Consider the following 24,345-nt stretch of genomic DNA (forward strand, 5'->3'; position numbering starts at 1 on the left):
ATAGTTGGCCATGACTTCATAAAAAACGCAATTTTTTAAGCTTTTCAGCGATATAAGCTATAGTATGCCTTTTTCAAAAAATTACTGAATTATAACCAATTCTTATCTTTCTTGACTGAAGCCATGAACTTTTTCAAACATCTGAAAGGCGCATATTTATGACCTCACAAAACTGCAATTCTTTCCCCATTTAACCGACTCTCTATCTCCAGTAGTTTTTAAGATACCCGTAGAGAACATCGTAGGAAACTCACACTGTATATATTTCATATCAATACGTAATCGAGGGCGCGATTTTTAAATTCATTGTTGCCAACCATGGACATATTCGGCGCCGTACTGACTAACTGAAATTTAAATTTCGGGCTGAGGATTCAGCTGGCAGCTCTGCTGTAGAAAATGTCAAGTTGCCGAATTTATTTTTATTTCCTGACATTGTCATTCATTTTGACATTTTAGTTTTGTATTACGAGTTTTTGGTTTAAATAAATAGTGTTGTGATACTTTAAGCACAGATTAGGTATACTATATGTATACAGATAAAAATCTTATTCCTAATTCGTGGTACGAAAATTGTTTTTTATGACGATGTGCAAACGAGTAAAATTTCCTGTGCGCAAAAATAAACTCGCGTAAAATAACAATAAACAGCGTAATAGAGAGATATCGCTAAACCGAATAGCGTGCATGGACGTTAATAAGGCCAGGTGTTATTTCCTTTACGTGAGGTGGTATTAACTCTCTTCATTTATAGTTATCGGATCGGAAAGGATTCTGTTCGCGTCGCGCTCATCATACAGTCCCAGGACTTCCTACGGAGACCCGTGTCCCTCACAGTCGAGGAGCTACGACCCAGGCGGTGTAGACGAAACGGTAGCTTGTGTCGCCTCTTGGGTTTAGAGGTAGGAGGTAGGCTCCCGACCCTTGGAGGAGGTGGTAGCTTGTATGCCACTTGCGGAGGATGGTCTCACGCAAGTGTCAGCCACCTCTCCTGTAGTTCTCTTTGGGTTTTGGCCCTTGGAACTTTCATTGTTACTGTTCCCAGTGTCGCTAGAGGGTTTCCCCACAGCTTCACCGATGCTGTGGGGAAATGGGGATGGCTGTCCGTAGCCCCGCCCGGTATCGTTATATGTCTTGGTGCAATTCCCTGGCCACGTCACTACAGTCAGGGACAAGACGATGAGTGAGATGCTTCTTAGACCAAGCCAAGTGCTAGAGGGGATTCCCCCAGCACCTGACCAGGAGCTTCCCCACCAACGACAAGGTCTTGCATCTCCTAGGCGAAGTAGCAGACCTTGTAGTCGAACATTGTCATTTTTAGGACCTTTTTTAGTGCGAAGTGTACAAAATAACTTAATAGCCGTACAAAACTCATCGCAATTTTATTAGAATATTTTGAACGGGAAATCGGTAGTGTATAGCCCTTTATGTCCCTTAAGTACTGTTAAGAAGGTGAGTTTTTTTATGTAAATAATAATTGTTTATATATTTCTAATTATTTTTTTTGGTTCCTAAAATATTTTGATTAAAAGAAAATATGTAAAAGTGGGCAACGCTATACCGGTCAAGCTTAATCACGTGACTAAGAGTTTATTTGGTATGAACTGTAGGTACTGTTTATCATAGTATAACGAGAAATATTAGTATAGATATACAGGAAGTTGCAATTTACAACTAGGGTTGGCAGTCACAATTTTTTTCTTAATATTCGTTTTAATTAATGTGGGATATTATATGTTCTTAATGCGTTATTTTTAGAGTTTGACCTTATCAATTTCCTCATTTTTTTAATATTTTTTTTAAATATATTTTTTTTACATTTACTACGCCAATATAACCTGAATTATTATAGATTAACAATTAATCAAAAATATGTCGGATAAAAATTTTTACCTACAAATTAGTGAGATACATTTGCCAACCAGAAGATAGGCCGAGTTTATTGAATGAACTGATACATTCAAAGAAATAGGAAGTTAAATTAATAAATAATATATAATGGCAAATTAATTCATAACGCTGGTACCCGAGCGTGAAAAGTTAAAGAAAAAAATCCTGCGTCAAATTATTAATAAGCAAACAGGTATTCTGCTTATAAACTTTGTATTGACAGGTTCTAATGATATTATTTTTTTTTATTTGATGAAGCGAATTCCAATTTATAATTGAACAAGAACATTTACCAATTGAAATTGACTATGAATAATTCTTGAAAACGTATACAGGGTGAGATGACAACACTTAATTAAGAATATACAGGATTTGAGTGGTCATTTTCACGATATTTTTTTTAAATTACATTGCCACTATTTTAAAACACTTACAAAATATTTTCAATATTCGGCTTAAACGATCTACACACTTCCAACTTGGTTAGGGTTTCTATGTTTCCATACAAGTATTTGGAAATTTAGGACAAATTAGCTCTGAATTTATTTAGCTATGTATAAAGTTTGTCTAATTAGAGAATACCTGACAGTGAAAGTTGTTGTCTGTCATTTTAATTGACAGGCAAGTTGTAATTTCTGTCATTGTTTGGATGTCGTCTGACGATATTCTTCCCTGGTTCGTTGCACCGATGGACTGACTTTACTTAAAGAGGAAGTTAAAGGCAATTGAAAAAATGTTATACTCTTTTGCTTTTATGAGTTGAAATAGAAATTTTAAAATAACATCAGAGAGGGCAATCTAAAAGTTTATCTATGATTCTTCCCTGGCTCGATAGACAGACGCGACAGTTGAAGGGAAGAGACCAGCTGGTAGTGAATAAGCTGTGGTTTCAATTAATTTTATTGTATTGATTATTTTACGTTATTCTATATTTTTCTATTTTACTGCTTTTCCAGGGATACAATGGCAAAATAGTATTAGCAGAATCAAGAGAGAAAGTCATATCAGATATTTTCAATAGGAAGCCAATCTTCTACAGGGTATATTTTCCTCAGTGGCAAGGAATCCCACCTAAAGTTACTAAAATTGCAGTTAATGGAAACCTCATATGTAGTGGACCTAGAATACCAAGTAAGTTTAAAAAAATGTAAAAAAAATGTAAATGCATAAAATGCTTAATTATTGTCAGGGTAAACTTACAGTTTTTTTTATTATACTTTAACAAGTAAATAATAATAAAAACGATCACAATATTTCAATACTTTTTCAAAAATCCGAAATTAAAAAGTTGCTGTTCATACAAAAAATTCTCTTTGTTATTTATTTACGTTTAAGTAATTCTGAAAAGTATTTTTTGCTAAAGATGTCTGTTAATATTTATACACAGTTTTTTAAATGACTGTTATTATATAATAAGCAAACGTTCATCACAAATTCAATTACCTCTACTTATTCATATTTGTATAGGCATTCAATGCAAATAAGCTTATAATTGGTAAATTTAATATTTACTTCTGAATTATATCTCATTTGCATCTATTTAAAACGAGCAGATAATCTTTATTAATAATTTAAATAATATATGAATTTTATTTTGAAAAAAACATATCATGGAGAAATATTAATGGAATATATGTAGACCAAACCAAACCAGGCACATAATAACATTATTGAAGATGCAGATATTATAGTTTTGTTTCTTTAAAGAAGTTAATTAAAAAATTAAAAATAAAAACAAAATAAATTCTTACAGCTTTTTAAAATATTATTATCACAACTGATTCAGCGGTCCATACACTATCAAACAAGGTGCGCAACAAAGCGATGCGCAACGTTCCGTTGCCCATGCACTTAGTAAAATTTTGATCAAACTTTTTATTAAAAGTTGTGCATTGTTTGAGAAACAATCATGTCCTCAATTGCCATTGCGTCAATTATTATCGTATATACCCTAGATGATGTGACAAACCAAAAAACGAAAAAGAAAACAAAGAATTTGGATGAAAGAACTAAAATATTGCACAACGAAGCGCAACACACACATACACTACACAACGCGTTGCGCAAACAGTCCGTTGCACAAAAGAATTCAAATATTCTTGAAACTCATCAAACAATTGCGCAACGCATCAAACACTATCATACATTGGCAACTCGTTGCGCAACAGCCTGCGTTGCGCAATTTGTTTGATAATGTATGGGCCGCTTTAGTACCAGCTGGTATTCTTCGCTTTTTTTCGAGTATTCGCGTGTCTCTCGGTCATTTTTTAAACAAAGTTTCAATGGAGTTCAGAACTCGACTTCTTACATAAAATAAGCTAATATTTAGGTACATATATGCTCAAACTTTCATGCAAATGGTGCTTAAACCGGCAGGCTGGTTTTGAATAGGCTGTGGTATAATATATAAGTCCAGAGTGACTCAGGCTTCCGCAAAAACTCAATATTAGGTTTTTGGTTTGTGATATTTATCTCATTTTTTTAGTAATATGGGGGCAATGGTAACGCACATTTTGAAAATATTTTTGTCATCATACAGGGTGATCAAACATATTTTCAAACTAAAGTTGAATGTTTTTGAATGGAATGCTATATATTTTTCAGCTCAGTGGATTTTCCATTAAATTTCCATTCCAAAAATACCATAATATACTATACCGAGTTGTTTTTGAAAAAAAAAATCTCTCAAAAACTCTCAAATTTTTTTTGACAGGAAGTATTGTATAATAGTAGTAACAAACAAAATTTGGTCTACGAAAATTTGTCTCAATCTTGTTTGATATATACAGGGTGAGTCATAGTTAATTGTTGTATTTTTCTCCACTATTTTAAACAGAGGACACTATATTTTGTATCATAATCAAACAGAGCTTTGTTTAATCTTATTGTTTTACCAAGCATTTTCTAAACCTAAAATAGATATTTAATGAGAAAATTGTTTTTTTTTAATATACAGGGTGGTCTGAACTGTATTCCAGAAACTTCGGCGGCATATTCTGCAGATTAAAATAAGTAAAAAATTTCGTATAAATTTATGTCCTAAAATGCTTAGTTTCGGAAATACAGGGTGTAAAAATTTCATTTTTATTTCCATTTTTTTCCAAATAATTTAAGAAGTAACGTCAATATTTGAATGAAAATTGATGTCTGGGAGTTTTTGGCAATGAGAAATTTGATTTTCATGTTAATATGACTTCTACTTGTAGAGGGCGCCACCTACATATGCTTTAACTGGTTTGAAGAGTAATAACTTTTCATCCATACCTGTATAAAACCACTGAGTAAAAAAATACACATTTACAACTTTTTCTACATAAAAAAGGTCTCTTGGTAAAAATCGCTACGAGTAATGGTTCTCGAGATATTTGAAATTGAAATTATCAATACCTGTCATGATTGACAAATTAAACATGTTGACAATGTTGACCAAATAGTTATTAGACTGAAATCTTAAATTTGAAATCTTTTTTTGCCAAAAGTTCAACAGAAACTGTTTAATCATCATTTTTTCGCAGAAAAATTTATGATTAATTTAAAAAAATAAAAATTTATTATTTCAGTCAAATAACTCTCTCTATTCAAGGTGTGCTTATTTTTTGTCAATAATGACATGTATTGACGATTTCCGTTTTAAATATCTTGAGAACGGTTGCTCGTAGCGATTTTTACCAAGAGATATTTTTTACGTAAAAAGTCATGGAAATTTATATTTTTTTAGTCAGTAGTTTTATACAGGTACCGTCGAAAAGTTATTACTCTTCAAAACAGTCAAAATGCATGTAGATGGCGCCCCCTACAAATAGGAGTCATTTTGACATCAAAATTAAATTTGTCGTGTCACAAAACTCCCAGACACCAATTTTCATCCTGATATTGACGTTTCTTCAGAAATTATCTAGAAAAAATCGAAATAAAAATGAAACTTCTACACCCTGTATCTCCGAAACTAAGTATTTTAGGACTTACATTTATACGAACTTTTTTACTTATTTTTATGCGCAGAATATGCTACCGAAGTTTCCGGAATACAATTCGGACCACCCTGTATAACAAAATTTTATTTTCGTTCTTTTAATAATAGGCGTAGAGTTAAAAATCACAAACCCAAAAACATAATATAGAATTTTTTCGGAAGCCTGGACCACCCTGTATATATTAAAAAACTACAACTAATATACCCTAATCTCTTCTAGTTCATCTCGTACCTGTACTCACCACCATCAACATCCAACACAAACTCAGCCTAGGCGTGACGCCACTGATCTCAAACTCCGACCCTACCGTCGAAGGTACCTTCAACAACATAGCTCCTAATACCGGAGGTAACAACTTTCTAATTTATATATGGCGAGGACAACTAACCCCTAACTGTACGTAAGAGCCATTGACTAAAAAGATTAAGGAAGAAATATATATTTATAGAAATATGTAAAATATATAAAAATAAAAAAAAAATACAAAAAGGAAAATAAAAAAAGGAAGAAATATATTAACATAATTGGTAAGACCGAGATAGTGTTTCAATATTTTAAAAATAGGTTAAAAGTTTGTTTAACTTTTTCCACTAATTGAAAATTACCACCACTAATTTTGACGTTGTGAATGATTACATTAAAATTAGGGAAACAAACTTCTACGCTAATAGAAACCACTAACTATTCTACTAATTTCGAGGTTCTGAAAGAGGCTGATTTACTACCTCACACCTTTACAATTACTTACTAATTAAAAATCGTTCCACTATTTTTTATATTTTTAGTATGGGAATTATGCACGAGTAACTATTTATGTAGTTTTTTTTTAATTTTGACATTAATATCACTATAAATTGAGCCTTGATACTTCTTCTTCCCAGATTTAAACACATTCCGTAAAAAAATAAACACAAATAAACCATGCAAATTCGCAAAAATTAAAAATTGATCAGAGAACGAATTGAGAGAAAAGTCAAATTTCTCTTCTTCTATTGCAGATCCATTAATAGATGTTTGCGATAACATTTTCCATTGCTTCTCTGTTCCGGGCGGTGTGTATTAACGACTGAACATCTAGTAGCCCTGTCCACTGTCTAATATTCCTCAGCCAAGACATTTTCTTCCTTCCGATACCCCTCCGGCCTTCGATCTTGCCTTCTATCAACAAATGCAAGAATTGATATTTGGGGTTTCGCATTATGTGCCCCAGGTATGCAGTCTTTTTCTTTTTAATCAATTCAAATAATTCACGCTCTTTGTCAACGCGTCTGAGAACTTCCTCATTTGTCAATCTAGCCGTCCAAAGTATCTTCAGGAGTCTGCGATATAGCCACATCTCAAAAGCCTCCAATTTGTTGATGGTAGCTGCTTTCAATGTCCCTTCCATACCATAATGGAGCACCGACCACGCATAACACTTTACGAATCTTAATCTAAGGCTAAGGTCAAAATCAGAACAGACAAGTACTTTTCGAAACCTCAAGAATGCCTGCCGAGCTTGTTCGATGCGACATTTAATTTCCTTGTCTGATGTCCAATCTTCGGAGAGCCAGATGCCCAAGTACTTAAATTTATCTACTCTTTCTATGGTTAAATGTTAGGATGGAGTTTATAAACACATCTGGATTTCTGGATATAATCATAAATTTGGTTTTCTTGATGTTGATGTTTAAACCCATTGCTTTGCTCTGTTCTCCTACCTTGTTGACCAGTTGTTGTAGGTCGTGTATATTGTCTGCAATTAAGACCGTATCGTCGGCATAGCGGATATTATTAATCCACACTCCATTAATTTTGACCCCCATTTCCACGTCCTCCAGAGGCTCTTGGAAAATAGCTTCTAAGTATAAATTAAAAGGATGATTCACGGTACACCGTGACGGGCCGGGGCCGTGCGACGGTGAGGGCACGGCCAAACATTGTCAAATGTTATTTATACTTATAGGTATATTCATGCTAAGCCGAGCACGGTCCGAGCTTCGCCGGAACCCGTCCGTGCCCCGTCCAAGAAATGTCGGTGTACGTTTTTCCTCGGATCCGCTACGGTCCGGCCCCGTTGCGGCAAACGCCGCGGCTAAATACTTCGTTCGTCTACGGGCCTATAGCGACTGTTTTCTAGCAGTGTTGCCGCACCCAACTTTTAGCGCGAACCACATTATAAACTAAAAATGTACCACTTTGGTACAATTTTTTAAAGCACAACAAAATACATCTGCAAATGACTTTAACCGGTTTGGTCGTTGTGAATTTCTTCATAAATTTCTACATAAAAAAAACTTCCTGGAGAAAGACACAAATCGAGACGAAAAACATGAAATAGAAATTCAGAAAACCCAATTATAAGTATGTATAGGTTGAAGAAATCTAAGTAATTCTAATACTACACACAATACTTGGAAAACTTAAATTTTATTAAAAAAAAACGCAAATATAGAAGCATGTTAGAAACAGTAAATTTTCAAGTTTTTTCTTCGGGTTATTTAATATAGGCAACGCTATAGACATTACAACGTTTATACTACGTCGTTAATTAATGCGGATTGTCTCCGAATGGTATCGGTAAGCGCGTTTAATGCAATATCAACGACAATAATTATTAAATATCTATTCATTTTCGGTGCGCGTGGGAAATAATTACTGTACCAAATCATCCTGGATTTGAAAATGTAGTACCACTGTACCAAATAGAATTAAAAGTATCAAATTTGGTACAAATGTACCACTGCGGCAACACTGTTTTCTAGAATATAATCGGCACGGACATGATCCCCGTTGTCCACTCGGTGTAGCATATATTGAAGGCCCGGACGTGGCTCGGTGTCTACTTTACGGAACGTGCCCGGCTCGGGTACGGTCCGGTGTACCGTGAATCATCCTTAATAGGAGTGGAGACAGCACGCAACCCTGTCGCACCCCCTTCTAACTTGTATGGGATTGGACATGGTATTGGACAATTTTATTTGTGCTGTTTGGTTCCAGTATAACTTCTCAATGCATTGGTCAAATGTAAAAAATTCAAAGTCAAATTTTACTGACACAAATAGTTTTTCTCATTGGTTACCATGACGTGGTTTCCGTTTTTAATGTAATGTATAAATACGGAAATGGCTTTTAAAACTCCTTCCTTGATCTTTTTATTGAATGGTAATACAATAGTAGAAGAAATCTAGTAGCTTTACTCCTCGTTAAATCCTTTGTTCTTTTTCTGTCACATTCTGTAACCTTACCTAACTTATTATACAGGATGGTCCAAATTGTATTCGGGAAACTTCGGCAGCATGTTTTGTAAATGAAAATAAATAAAAAAGTTCGTATAAATGTATATCTTAAAATTCCGAGATACAGGGTGTAGAAGTTTTATTTTTATTTCGTTTTTTTTCCAAATAATTTCTGAACTCTAGTCGGTATCTGGGTGTTTTTGACATCATTTTCATTTCTAGGTGGCGCCATTTACGTGGCTATTACTCTTCAAACCAGTTCAAAAATATATAGGCGGCGCCCTCTACAAGGCGGCATCATATTGACATCAAAATCAAATTTATCATGTCAAGAAACTCCCAGACACCAATTTTTTACCAAATATCGACGTTAGTTCAGCAATTATTTGGATAAAATTGAAATAAAAATGAATAAAAAACTTCTACACCCTGTATTACCGAAACGAAGCATTATATGCTGCTGCGGAATATGCTGCCGAAGTTTCCCGAATACAATTTGGACCAGCCTGTATATAATGGTATACAATAAATTTAAAAAATTGGTTTGGTCATTGGTTGAAATATTACACGAAAATATTTTTATCTATCATTTAAGGAATAGTACAATTCCATTTAATTGAAAAATGGCAATCCCACTCTGTTTTAGGACACATCTCAACTGAAGCGCTCTGCATGCTGCCAACAATCTGCCGAATTTTGTCGGCTGGCAGAAAATATTTGGGACAGTGGGACTACTCTTTTCCTTCTACTATGGTAAAAATCTAAACGACAATTAAGTCTAAAACAACTATTTTTCTTCTTTTTCAGATAACAACCCACCACCACCACCACCACCTCCTCCTGAAAACTACCCTATCGACGTGAGAAGAGACACAAGTAATAACGATCCTACCGTAGAAGTGTTGGAGATAGACGCCGAGAGTGGCAGAGTTGACAATAGTAGGAATCGGCCGAAAGGACCGAATCGACATAAGTTCAACCCTAAAGGACCTCGACCCAAGATTGAATACGGTTCATCTGGAGATCCTTGGGTACCCCCAGGTCTACGTCCAGGTCCACCTCCAGGGCCACCTCCAGGTCCACCTCCAACAGACCCACCCCAGCAGTCACCTGGAGGGAATCCAAACCAGGCTTTTCCTCAAAATCCGTTTTTTGTCGGGCTTTCCACACCAGAACCTACCGATGATACATCAATACAAAGTAAGTTCTTGTACTTAAAGTGACACTGCTTATATAGGGTGTCTCATTATTGAGCCCAAATGAACGGTTCATAAGAAGCACGTCAGATTTTATTTTTGTCAAAAAAATTTACCAAAAAAAAATTTCTCTGCGTTCCTGAAATGCAGGACGAATTTGAAATGGTTGCATTTTTTTACTCCCCTCGTATCATATGAAACCAAACCAACTACTACCTATGTTGCCATATTATCAAGAAATCATGTTTTTTAACTAAAAACTAAAAAATTTTATCGTTTTTCAAGTAAATCCAAAATAATCGAGTTATTTTACTTTGAAAATTTCCAAAAGAAATACTTTTTGCTAAAATTTTGAGAACCACTGAATTTTTTTTGTAAATTTAATCTTCTACCTATGTTGCCATATTATCAACAATTATGTTTTTTAACTAAAAACTAAAAAATCCATTTTTTTTTAAAAGATTTCAAATTTTCAATTTTTTTCGCGAAACTCATAATCGTGTTTCTTGGGTCAAAATATACTACCCCTAAAATATTTGCACTTAATTAAGACTCACCTTGTATATTTGGTTTTACCAATACTAAAATTGTTTTTTATTTTTAGTTGATAACAATCCATTCTTGAATTCGAGAACTTCGCAAAGACCCGTTCTATTCGAGCCCAATAGTGTACCTAGTTCAACTAGCATACCAGATATACCACAGCGAGGCAGACCAAATGGGTAAGATTTTATTGAAAAAACTAAAAAAGTTCGATTAAATTTATATATCCGAAACTAAAGTTCCAAGAAAAGTCGTAATATATCTACAAATTCATTTACCCACTAGTAGATATAAAAAGCATTTTTGGTAAACTCTGTCTCAAATAGTTTCTGAAAACAAAAAATTAATTTTTTTAAAAAGGTCCGATTAAATTTATATCTCCGAAACTAAAGTTCCAAGAAAAGTCGTAATATATCTACAAATTCATTTACCCACTAGTAGATATAAAAAGCATTTTTGGTAAACTCTGTCTCAAATAGTTTCTGAAAAATAAAATTAATTTTCTTAAAAAGGTCCGATTAAATTTATATCTCCGAAACTAAAGTTCCAAGAAAAGTCGTAATATATCTACAAATTCATTTACCCACTAGTAGATATAAAAAGCATTTTTGGTAAACTCTGTCTCAAATAGTTTCTGAAAAATAAAATTAATTTTCTTAAAAGGTCCGATTAAATTTATATCTCCGAAACTAAAGTTCCAAGAAAAGTCGTAATATATCTACAAATTCATTTACCCACTAGTAGATATAAAAAGCATTTTTGGTAAACTCTGTCTCAAATAGTTTCTGAAAACTAAAATTATTTTTTTTAAAAAGGTCTGATTAAATTTATATCTCCGAAACTAAAGTTCCAAGAAAAGTCGTAATATATCTACAAATTCATTTACCCACTAGTAGATATAAAAAGCATTTTTGGTAAACTCTGTCTCAAATAGTTTCTGAAAAATAAAATTAATTTTCTTAAAAAGGTCCGATTAAATTTATATCTCCGAAACTAAAGTTCCAAGAAAAGTCGTAATATATCTACAAATTCATTTACCCACTAGTAGATATAAAAGCATTTTTGGTAAACTCTGTCTCAAATAGTTTCTGAAAAATAAAATTAATTTTCTTAAAAGGTCCGATTAAATTTATATCTCCGAAACTAAAGTTCCAAGAAAAGTCGTAATATATCTACAAATTCATTTACCCACTAGTAGATATAAAAAGCATTTTTGGTAAACTCTGTCTCAAATAGTTTCTGAAAAATAAAATTAATTTTCTTAAAAAGGTCCGATTAAATTTATATCTCCGAAACTAAAGTTCCAAGAAAAGTCGTAATATATCTACAAATTCATTTACCCACTAGTAGATATAAAAAGCATTTTTGGTAAACTCTGTCTCAAATAGTTTCTGAAAAATAAAATTATTTTTTTTTAAAAGGTCCGATTAAATTTATATCTCCGAAACTAAAGTTCCAAGAAAAGTCGTAATATATCTAGAAATTCATTTACCCACTAGTAGATATAAAAAGCATTTTTGGTAAACTCTGTCTCAAATAGTTTCTGAAAAATAAAATTAATTTTCTTAAAAAGGTCCGATTAAATTTATATCTCCGAAACTAAAGTTCCAAGAAAAGTCGTAATATATCTAGAAATTCATTTACCCACTAGTAGTTATAAAAAGCATTTTTGGTAAACTCTGTCTCAAATAGTTTCTGAAAAATAAAATTAATTTTTTTAAAAAGGTCCGATTAAATTTATATCTCCGAAACTAAAGTTCCAAGAAAAGTCGTAAAATATCTACAAATTCATTTACCCACTAGTAGATATAAAAAGCATTTTTGTTGAACACTGTCTCAAATAGTTCCGATTAAATTTATATCTCCGAAACTAAAGTTCCAAGAACTCACTAGTAGATAAAAAAGCATTTTTAGTAAACTCTGTCTCAAATAGTTTCTGAAAAATAAGATTAAATTTTTAAAACGGTCCGATTAAATTTATATCTCCGAAACTAAAGTTCCAAGAAAAGTCGTAATATATCTACAAATTCATTTACCCACTAGTAGATATAAAAAGCATTTTTGGTAAACTCTGTCTCAAATAGTTTCTGAAAAATAAAATTAATTTTTTTAAAAAGGTCCGATTAAATTTATATCTCCGAAACTAAAGTTCCAAGAAAACTAATACAATTCCTATTCTATTTTACAATAACCATAGATAAATGAAACAAGTTTAGATTGGAAAGTACTCATAAGGATAATGTAAATACTATTTCACCCTGCTCTTGCAGCGGACGCGACTCAAAGCTTTTAAATTATATGGGAAAATGTTTTCTATTCAATAATAATAAAATACAGTATGTTACATATAAAAAACCGTATTTTATTTAAACACATGACACATGTATTTAATAAATTACGATAGTAATAATTTCAACATTTTTGTAGCAATGCTTTGGAGAACATCGAAAACATTTGCGGGCGACCCATAGCTACAAACTCTCTGGTAGTTAACGGTCACTCAGTACCCAGAGGAGCTTATCCGTGGCTGGTAGCTATTTTCCGTCAGTTGGAAAACGTCAGTCTCAGCTACATATGCAGCGGGTCGCTTATTTCCAACAGACATGTGGTGACTGGTAAGTTTATTATCTAATATTATTTAACACTGATTGGGGATAGAAAATTAATAATAATTTAATAATGTTAATTATTCAATTTAGCCGCCCATTGTGTGAAGTTGGAGACTAGGAGAATCAAACCGAATGAACTGTTGTGCGTATTCGGAAAATTAAATATAAGAAAATGGGTTACATCTGCTGGAGAAAAAATGCTGGAACCCGAATCTATAATTGTTCATCCTGGTATGTGAATTATTACAGTCCTAACTAAACAAAATATAATAACAAATGATAATAGTACAAATGAATTAAATATGGTACTTGTAGTATTCTATTTTTGACATAATCGTTTCAATTTTGTTAATAATTGCATAGTATCAGAAAAATAGTTCATTTAACACAACTGCATCAAATAGCAATTCTACCGATTATATTATTAATTATGGATTTAACACACCGGATAACAATTATTATTGGAATTTTGGTTTATTTCTTAAAAAATCACTAAACAAAACGTACATACATTTACAGTAAAACGAATTGTAAAATTTAGATTCTGAAAAATATTGCAGAAATTCCAGATAGACTTACATAAGCTGCATTAACTATTTCACAATAATTCATTCAGTATAGGTGACAACTCTAGAAAATTTTATGATATACGTTAACTAATAATCTGTCGAATTAATTTTTTATGCAATTCTGTTAAATGGACTACTACTAAATAATTCCGATATGCAGTTAACAGAATTCAAATTACTATTTTACTTGCTCTGTATACAGGGTTGCTCACCACATACAACACGGAGTATTGTAGCTAAACGATCATATTTTTACAAATTGTAAGTTTTGGGTTCGATGAAGGACTATTAGAGGTACAATTTAAAAATAATTTTACAAGATACAGAGTGTCCCAAATAAGTAAAAAATATCAAAGTTGTATTTTTTTATATGGAACACCCTGTATATAATTACATTTTTAGTTTTTACGATTAAAATAAAGGTAAATTTGATTAAGGTTTATTATATTTAAACCTTACCGTTTTTGAAATATTTTCAATTTTGTGAAATTGCAGTAAAAATTTTAAGGCTTCATTTCTCCAAGGGTATCAAAGTTTTTAATACTAAATATTTACTGAATTTTATTTATTGATCAGTTATTGTGTTGCAATAATAAAAATAATACTACCTTATACAGAGTGTCTAAAAATTTATTTTAAATAATGTCTAGCTTTAAACGCCAATGACTTCTTTAATTTAAATGGAACGCCCTGTATATTTTAATTGTCTATCAAATTGTATTATACCATCTTTTACCTATCCCTTCAAGTTTCCGTAGAAAATGCATTTTCTTATAATTTAGACCTCATTTATCAATATACCCATGGAATATTGACATTTTAGATTGTTTTTAAAGCAACAAATGTACAAAATGTAAAACGATACTAGCCCATTTGTATGCAAAAAGAAAACTATTTAAATCTTTATAAAAGAGTATACCATTAATTAAATATAACACCATTATTTCGGTCCATATACTAATTAATTACATACTTAATTGTGTTCGTTAATAAATTATGCTAAATAAATGTGGATTTGAGTCAGAAATCAATATATTAATAAGTTATCAAAATGAACGTCTCTGTTGTTATAAATAAGCATTCATTAAAAAATGAAATATAATTTTTAAGGTGTTATTTTTTACCACACTGTCTAATACACATACAAAACTCAGTTTTTTAGTATTTGGGGCAATTATTATTAATCAACGCAAACAGTCAGTTAATGTAGTTTGAATACTGGAATCATATTAATTGGTCCTCTTTAACAAATATTTAAACAGTTTTTTTTTATTTTTTAATGAAATAAACGAATTATATCGACAATATTACTATCTGTACTCTTTAAAAAATTTGGTACATCTTTAAAAATAATCTAAAATGTCAATATTCCATGGGTATATTGATAAATAAGTTCTAAATTACAAGAAAATGCATTTTCTACGGAAACTTAAAGAGATAGGTAAAAAATGGTATAATACAATTTGATAGACAATTAAATTGTGCATCTGATTCTCATAAAATATACAGGGTGTTCTATTTAAATTAAACAAGTTATTACCGTTTAAAGCTAATAATTATTTAAAATAAATTTTTAGACACTCTGTATAAGGTAGTATTATTTTTATTATTGCAACACAATAACTGATCAATAAATAAACTTCAGCAAATATTTAGTATTAAAAACTTTGATACCCTTGGACAAATGAAGCCTTAAAATTTTTACTGCAATTTAACAAAATTGAAAATACTTCAAAAACGGTAAGGTTTAAGTGTAATAAACCTTAATCAAATTTACATTTATTTTAATCGTAGAAACTAAAAAATGTAATAATATACAGGGTGTTCTATTTAAAAAAATACAACTTTGATATTTTTTACTTATTTGGGACACTCTTTATTTTGTAAAATTATTTTTAAATTGTACCCCTAGTAGTCCTTCATCGAACCCAAAACTTACAATTTGTAAAAATCTTATCGTTTAGCTACAATACTCCGTGTCGTATGTGGTGAACAACCCTGTATATAATGTACATTTTTTGTAGATTACGAGACAGGATCAGCAAACGCCGACATAGCAGTCCTAACTTTCCCAGATCCAATACAATTTAACAAGCTCATAAGACCAATTTGCTTATGGTCAGGTCCAAGTGACTTAAACATAGTAGTAGGCAAAGAAGGCATTGTTGTTGGGTACGTATTTTATTTTCTAAAGTTTAATGTTAAATCCGTGGCTTCAAATTGAATTATATATTATATTAGTAGATAAATTCTCATGATGTGTTAATATATTATTTTTTAGATGGGGAAAAGATGAAAATGGAGACATCAGCACTGCAGAGCCCAGACAGATTGGTTTGCCCATTGTAAGCCAAGAAAGCTGTTTAAGAAGCGACAAAAATGCAGGAGGTGCATTCCTCCACATCACATCTGACAAAACTTTTTGTGCTGGTAATTAAATATGAAATATACTTAGTATAAATTTAACAAATATTAACCTATTAATGCATATTAAAAGCAAACTTAAATGACATCTGAATAAATAATAGCGACATGTTCATAATTTCGCCCATCTTCAATAAGAGCAACGCCAGAATCTTCGACACTAAGGACCATTATTCAATCGTAGGTATATACATAGATAAAGGAAACAAAAATTTAGATTGGAAAATGCCCATAAGGACAATGTAATTACTAATTGGAGCTATTCTTACAACGGTTGCTCTCCAAAGCTTTTGATAATTTCGGAGCGGTTCGGCTTTTTCCGGAATTATGTCGCCAAATATATTTTATTCAAATTTATTACTATTTTCTTTTAATTTTTTAAATAAAATAGAGCGCGTAGAATATAAGAAACTTTATTTTATATAAGGACGTGTATGAAATACCTATGAAACATTGGAAACCGACGTTATGCCACGATTAACGATGGTTTTTGCAGTTCACGGTTCACACAGCTTTTTAAAATTTTAATGCCACTTTTTCAGAATTATCACGGGTTTGAGTAAATAAAATTTAAATTAAACTCACAAGATAATTACTTTGAAAATGGACGCTTTAAACTTTTCGGTATTTCTTCAGGGGGCAGTTTAAATTTTGAAAGATTATATTAGGTTGTGATTTTCGGCTATGTTTATTAACACACTATCATTACACTAAAAGTAATATTTTACAAAATTTTGGTGTACTTTTAATCAGTTTAAAAATGGTAAATAATAATGATTATAAAAATTGATGAGAATGGGGGCGACAAAAGTAGAGCAACAAATTGTATTCAAGAGATTTTATTGTGTCTTATTTCAACAAAAAATATTTAACACATTTAAGAACAATGATAATTGAAAGTAATACATTAATAATTGATAGAATATCCATTATTATTAATAACTTGCTGACAACGGCGCGGCACTGAAGCAATCAACTTCTGAATGACATTTTCGGGAAGATTTATTCAAACTTCATTAATTTTATCTATCAAGGATTCTTTATTTGGAAAACGAATACGACGTTGTACTTCTTCCCAGAGATTTTCAATGGGGTTAAGGTCTGGGGATTGTGCTGGCCATTGCAAAACTCGAACGCGCGTCATTTTCCCTAAACCACTGTTGAACAACTTGTGAAGAGTGTTTTGGATCGTTGTCCTGTTGGAAAATAAAACGCAATGGCATTTCCCATTCTGCATAAGGAAGCATAACATTCTGCATGATATCCCTATAAACAAATCGGTCCATCGTGTCATTAATAAAGTGTATAGGGCCTATATCCCATTCCATGAGAAAAATACACTGCCTTTACCATGTTTAATTGTAGGTGTTACGTATTTAGGACTAAACCTTGTATTGATTGGTCGCCTCACACGTCTCATTCCATCAGAACTGAATATTTTGTAGCGCGTTTCATCGCTAAACAGAACTTTTTTCCAGTCATTGACGGTCCAGTTTAAATGCCGACGTGCGAATGCCAACCTTGCTGCTCTATTTCTTTCCGAATTTTAGCTGGACGTCTACTAAATAACTTTGCATCTACTAATCTTCTTTGTACTGTTCGTATACCAACCGTAATTTCTGGAATTTCGGCAATAATTCTAGGTGCAGACTTCCAAGGATCACTTCGAGCAATTCTTTTGATGCGTCTCTCGGTCATTACTGTTGTTTTCTTTGGCCTTCCCGATTTTGGCAACTTTTCTAAGTGTCTCCTGTCATTATACGATGAAATTATTTTAGATACACTGTACCGGGGTAACATAAACTGTCTTGAAATATCGGCTTGTTTGTTACCTTCCATGAATGCATTCACAACTCTGCTTCAAGTCTTTTGAAATTGGAATTCCTCTTGGCATGACTAATCCAGCATAGAAATGTTTAAAAAAAACATAAAATAAACCTCGCACAATTATTTTGGCATTTACTTTTGCTAGAACCCTTCTTGGGAATGAATTATTTGAATGTTGCTCTACTTTTGACGCGTTACTATTAAGCATTTAAAACTAAATGTCAAAATAAATTCATTTGTTTTGTTAGTAAAAATTCTTGCTATCATGGATACTCCTAGCCTACTTCGTAGTTTTTTAATTTATTTTATCTGTATACATTATCATGCATGTATAATTAAAAAATCGTGATTTGCAAATATTTCTCGAAGTGTTGCTCTACTTTTGTCTGATAGTGTATGTGGCGGATTCATCTCTCCAAAAAAATCCTTTAAGGGTATTTCGCCACTGCACTGCAAGAAAATCTACAAAATAAAATAGTTATTTTTTGTAAACACTTCTGCGTTAAACCTAAACGGACACTGTCAGAAGTTATGTTTACAGTAATACAAATTTGCCTAACAAAGAAAAAAATACTTAACGTTTCGGAAAGTTTATCTCTTTCTGTATGTTTTTTTTATTTTTTTTTTTCATCCTCACTATATTATGGTAAAAATATGACTTATATTTCAGGCTATAGAAATGGAACGGGACCATGCAACGGAGACAGCGGTTCCGGATTTTTGATGAGAAAAGACGGGGTGTTCTTTTTGAGAGGGATCGTTTCCACAGCCCTCTCCGATGCCACTCATCGTTCCTGCAATTTGCTAGAATACGTAGTTTTTACAGACGCCAGTAAATATCTGGACTGGCTTCTGTCGGTTATTAGATAGGAAATAAATACATTTTTACAAATAATAAGTTGTGTTTTTATTATATATTACCTTTAATTCACGAATTAAGTTCATGTTCTTAGAATAATAAAAATTCATTAATGCCAACCATAAAGTGGGGTTTAAAACAGTATTTTCCTTTGAATAGGAAGATTATGGTTTACTTAACTACCGTTTCATCAGTGCCGTTCAAATTTTAATAGGATAGGATCGATAATTTCAATAAACGAGTCAATAAATCCTTCATTCAGAACCTCGCAATTAGTGGAACAAATTAGTGGCTTCAATTACACTTTATACTTTTTAGTTTACGATCATTCACAATATTTAAAAATCATAATTAAAATTAATAGAATATCCTAGCAACAGCTATCGTTTAGTCAGTTGTATCTATATAGAAAGCTTAATATTTAGCTTTGAATAAGAAGACTAAGGAAGGAGCATATCAAAAATATTAGGGACACCGCGATGGGCCTCAAATATGGCCGACTTAAATTCCGGTTTATCAGTGTCGTTCTAATTTTATTTAAAAAATGTAAAACTATGATGTAGGGTAGACGTGGGGTAGACTCAATAATTTGTTGTTTTATTTTACGTTGTGAATAAATGTTGGTAGTTATTAAAATTGTTATAAAAATATATAATTATAATAAAAATAGATAAGTTATAATAAGTATTTATTAACACAAACATCCGATACGCTACTGAAGCAGGTAAGTCAAATTAAGGTATCTAAATTCTTTGATATCTAATCTTTGACAAGTAATAAATAAAAGCTAAAGTGCAAGAAAAATATATAATTTAGTTAATTTAAGTGAATTTCATAAATCATCGGTTTACTACACGTATGTATATTATATAGTCACTTACTAGCGAAAAGCTTTGCGAAAAGTTGTTCCATTATTTCACTCAATTTTTGCCGAGATCTACCGCACGCTACACAACCAACTATTTTTTCGAGTCTTTTTCGATAAATCGCGATAGTGTCACTGTTAATTTAAGTTCTGCCACAATTTCCATCTAGATTTACTACCTTTATACAACTATCAGTAGTAGAATAAATAATAAATAACATAAAATAAGCTCTGTAAAGACTGACAAATCCACAAAATTTCAAATCAAATTCAAATGTGTCAAATGAATCGTCAAACAGAACTGTCAAGGATTCCCACTCTAGAGTGCTTTTTCCGCCCACCATACATGAATACATGGATAGCATTATGCTCCTTCCTTAGTCTTCTTCAGGCCCTAGACACTCGATAGTAATTTTATGGGACTACAAATTTAGTTTCTTCCGCATCGCCAGACGGCGCAAAAGACATGAAAGTACAGGTTTCTAATTTATATACGAAGATGACATGACATCTTCTATATTTACTATCATCTATGGTCTAGTTTTGATCTAGTTGTCAAAATGTTGGTGATTCGTCAAATTATTTTTAAATCATTTTTAAATAATTATTAATTCAGATATTCCTGATTTGCCGGAAAGTTAGGTGATTTGTGTTTATAGTTTGTGTTTTTATTAGTTTGTGCATTTTGATATTTACGGTCGATCACCATTTTCGTGTTAGATACTAAACTTTTTTATTAAAGACATTTTTTTAAACATCTTAGGAATAATATATTTATGAACGAAATAAAAAAATGTTTAATCATAAATAAGTAAGTACATAGTTGGTAAAATAGTATTTTTAGTAACAGTAAATTAGTAGTCTATAATATTTTTACTATATTATAATTTATTTGTTAAATCAAAAAAATAGGCGCTATGTGCTCTATTGTTGGTGCTACGTATTCATAATTTTATTTTTAGTTTTGAATATGTTACATTTCTAATGATTTAATAAAACATAAGATATAGTAAACAAGTCTATATTTTTTATATTTTACAAGGAATAATTTTGTGCTTTAATAACGTTACCGTTTTAGTTAGCGTTAATAAATAACGGAATGCTAAAATTGTGTCATGCCAAAACTCTCCATTAGTTTCTTCCGGATCACCAGGGGGCTCTAAGTGAAGGATTTATTTGTTTTATATCAGTGTCCAATCTATCTCTAGTAGGTGACATTAGTCTATGGTCTTCTTATTCAAAGATATTTAGCTTATAAAACAATCGACTTTTGATTTCTAACTACAATTTCTCTTGACGAGAGATAATCAAAGGCCAAAATGACATTTCCCGCACATTTTGAAGTGTAATTACTGGAAAAGTTAAAAGTTCGATAGCTTTTTCTACTAATTGAAAATGTCTACCACTAATTTTGACGTTCTGAATGCTTACATCAGAGAATAGGTACATTGAAATTAACAACAAACTTCTACGCTAATTGAAACCACTGATTTATTCCACTGATTACGAGGTTCTTAATGAAGCTTTAGTTTACGATCATTCACAATGTTTAAAAAACAAAATTAAAGTTAATAGAATATCCTGGCAACAGCTTGCGTTAGTCAGTTGTATTCATAGAGAAAGCTTAATATTTAGAAAAAAAAAATGAACTTTTGATTTCTAACCATAATTTCTCTTGGCGGAAGATAATCAAAGGCCAAAATAACATTTCTCGCAAATTTGAAGTATATTTAGTGGAAAAGTTAAAACTTTGATAACTTTTTCTACTAATTGAAAATGTCTACCATTAATTTAGACGTTCTGAATACTTACATTGAAATTAGAGGAACAAACTTCTACGCTAATTGAAACCACTAATTTATTCCACGAATTGCGAGGTTCTGAATGAAGCTTTAGTTATTGTAAAAAAACTGTTGTTCATAAAATTATTGTAAAAAATATATTCCTAATTAAAATAATTAAGGTATAATAATTATTTAACAACAAATAGATCAGATACGCTACTAGAATACCTGACGTTCTGCTTATTACCTATTGACAGTTAGCAGGCAGTTATTTTAGTTTCAAAGTAAAGGAATTTTTCCAATTTTTTTATCTCAAAAACTGCGACTTTGACTGATTTTGATGTTATTACAAATTTTGTTGCAAATATTATTCCTAATCTTAAATTGAAAACCGCGTTTTGCTAGCTACTGTAATTTTGGAGTTACGATTTTTTTAAATTTTTAACCCCCTCCCATACCCCCTTACCAATTGGTATGGTCGCTAAAAAGAAAAGTTATATAATTAGTTAATTCTAATTCAGAACCTGGAAATTAGTGGAATATAAATTAGTGAATCGAAAAAAAGAAATAAAGTATAATTAAATTTTATAATTAAATATGAGAATATTGAGATAAAGAAAATGTTATGCGATTCACTGGTTTTATCACACTTTAATCACTGCCAAATTGTGTTTCTTTCAGATTACTTCTATTAGAAGGATGGGCAGAAAGTACAAAACTCATGTTTACGATTAATTTTTGGAATTTAGCTGGTTAAACATGTAAAATCAACGTACGTTGCATTTATTTTCTCTTTCTAATGATTACTAGATAACTAGATATATTTTTTATATACCGGGTGCGTCTCAAAAGTGGCTCACTCCTATAACTTTTTATTTTTTCAGATAAAAAACGAGATTCGGTATGTTGGTCTATGACTTAAATTAGGATTGATTGACGGTATTCAATTGTTTTTGGTCGCTTGAATAGAATGACATATCATATGTCAACTTTTGACATTTTCTCATATGGATTATTTGAAATTGTAACATGCGGTTCATAAGGACAATTTGACTCGAAATACCAAGTGTGTGTATCAAATTATTCGTAAGAAATGATTTTTCCAAATATGCTAATGAGCCACCCCTTTTCCATCTGAAAAAATTGAAATATGATTAAAAAACGATTTGGTTATCTTTTAACCGGCCAGGATAAGACATGAAAACCATTAGACGATCAAATCTATCTTTCCAAGACTCACTGATCAAAAGTCATTTTGAGACACATTAGATTGAATATTAAAATACGACTTTTTTAAAGCAAAAATGTCAAAAGTTGACATATGATATGTCATTCTATTCAGGGGTGTATTTTCTGTTGAATAAAGTAAAAAATTACCGGGAGTGCTATTTAAAAATCAAAAGTTGTAGTAATTTCCGGTGAAACAGGAAGTGGTCAAAAACAATTGAATACGTCAATTAATCCTAATTTATCTTATATACTAACATACCAAATCTCGATTTTTTATCTACAAAAATAAAAAAGTTATAGGGGTAAGCCACTTTTTTAAGACCGCACCCGGTATAGTATCACTTATTTCAATCGCCATAGTTATTTTTCTTCAGTAATGTTGAGTATATGTAGGCCTAAATCAAAATAGAAGAGAGAAACTGAACAAATGAGGCAAAGAAAATAAAGTACAACTTAACAAATATAGCTAGAGACGTGAGAAATATAAAATAACACGCATCCGGTGCTATCACCAAGCCTCTTCCTATATTTGTACAACTGTACTCCTATTATTGGTGCCAGAGTGCCAGCTCACCAAGGGATAAAAGGCAATAAAAAAGCAAACGATCTAGCTAGTAAAAGAACAAACACTCCAGTAACTGGACCAGAACCGCTCTGCTTCCTAAGTGGAAAGCATCTTAAAGTAGAACCGCAGGAACCCAAGACCTGGAAGACTCCATCCCGAACCTGGAATGGGAATTCTCTCAAATTTCTTAAATCTAGTATTTTTCTTGATTTAAGTAAGAACAATCTTCGGATTGTCATGGGGTTTTTAACAGGACACTGTCTCCTCAAAGAACATTTCAGTAGATTGAAATTAAGAAACAACGGCGAATGCAGTTTCTGTGGGGAAAATGGGGAAACACCAGAACACCTTATCACTGAGTGCGTCGACAACTGGCTTTTGTTAAAGCGCCGATGATGAGTTATAACTCAAGAAACGAGAACAATAGATCTATAAGGCCGCGTTTTTTTATGGCGATAAGGATCTAGAGTTTAAAAATGTGTTTTAGTGGTTGTGGTTGATTTCTGCAATCAAGTACTTCCTTCTCTGATGACACACTATTATAAGCAATTGTTAAAAATATGACTCAATAAAAACATTGCGTTCCCTACTGTTTATACTTGGTTTTTATATTTTTCTGACGCCAAATGCAATTTTTCCCAAACGTTATTATAACAGCACGCGCAACCGCGCCATATTAAAAAATTCCTTCGCGATTTGACAACCACCTTCCAAATAATTCACTGGGATTTATTTATTACCCAGTGATGCACGACGGTGCATCAATCTATAGCTTTTAAGTGCAAGTGCAAT

At 31.8% G+C, this 24,345-nt stretch overlaps 1 protein-coding gene across 2 annotated transcripts in view; it reads left to right on the top strand.

The window, feature by feature from the left end:
* LOC115881594 (serine proteinase stubble-like) overlaps window positions 1-19,148 on the top strand; it is a 41,253-nt gene extending 22,105 nt beyond the window's left edge. The window contains exons 3-11 of one of the 2 annotated variants that reach the window (XM_030899137.1): window positions 2,847-3,021; window positions 6,084-6,260; window positions 9,890-10,282; window positions 10,883-11,000; window positions 13,249-13,436; window positions 13,521-13,661; window positions 16,024-16,171; window positions 16,281-16,429; window positions 18,921-19,148. In XM_030899137.1, coding sequence (XP_030754997.1) covers window positions 2,847-3,021; window positions 6,084-6,260; window positions 9,890-10,282; window positions 10,883-11,000; window positions 13,249-13,436; window positions 13,521-13,661; window positions 16,024-16,171; window positions 16,281-16,429; window positions 18,921-19,120 — 1,689 coding nt within the window. In that variant the 3' untranslated portion in view covers window positions 19,121-19,148. The remainder of the gene's footprint in view (window positions 1-2,846; window positions 3,022-6,083; window positions 6,261-9,889; window positions 10,283-10,882; window positions 11,001-13,248; window positions 13,437-13,520; window positions 13,662-16,023; window positions 16,172-16,280; window positions 16,430-18,920) is intronic. The other variant, XM_030899138.1, reaches the window with a different exon arrangement.
* Window positions 19,149-24,345: the final 5,197 nt, after the last annotated feature.

This window comes from Sitophilus oryzae, unplaced genomic scaffold, assembly GCF_002938485.1.
Source record: "Sitophilus oryzae breed Bouriz unplaced genomic scaffold, Soryzae_2.0 scaffold_172_pilon_pilon, whole genome shotgun sequence".
Taxonomy (NCBI): domain Eukaryota; kingdom Metazoa; phylum Arthropoda; class Insecta; order Coleoptera; family Curculionidae; genus Sitophilus; species Sitophilus oryzae.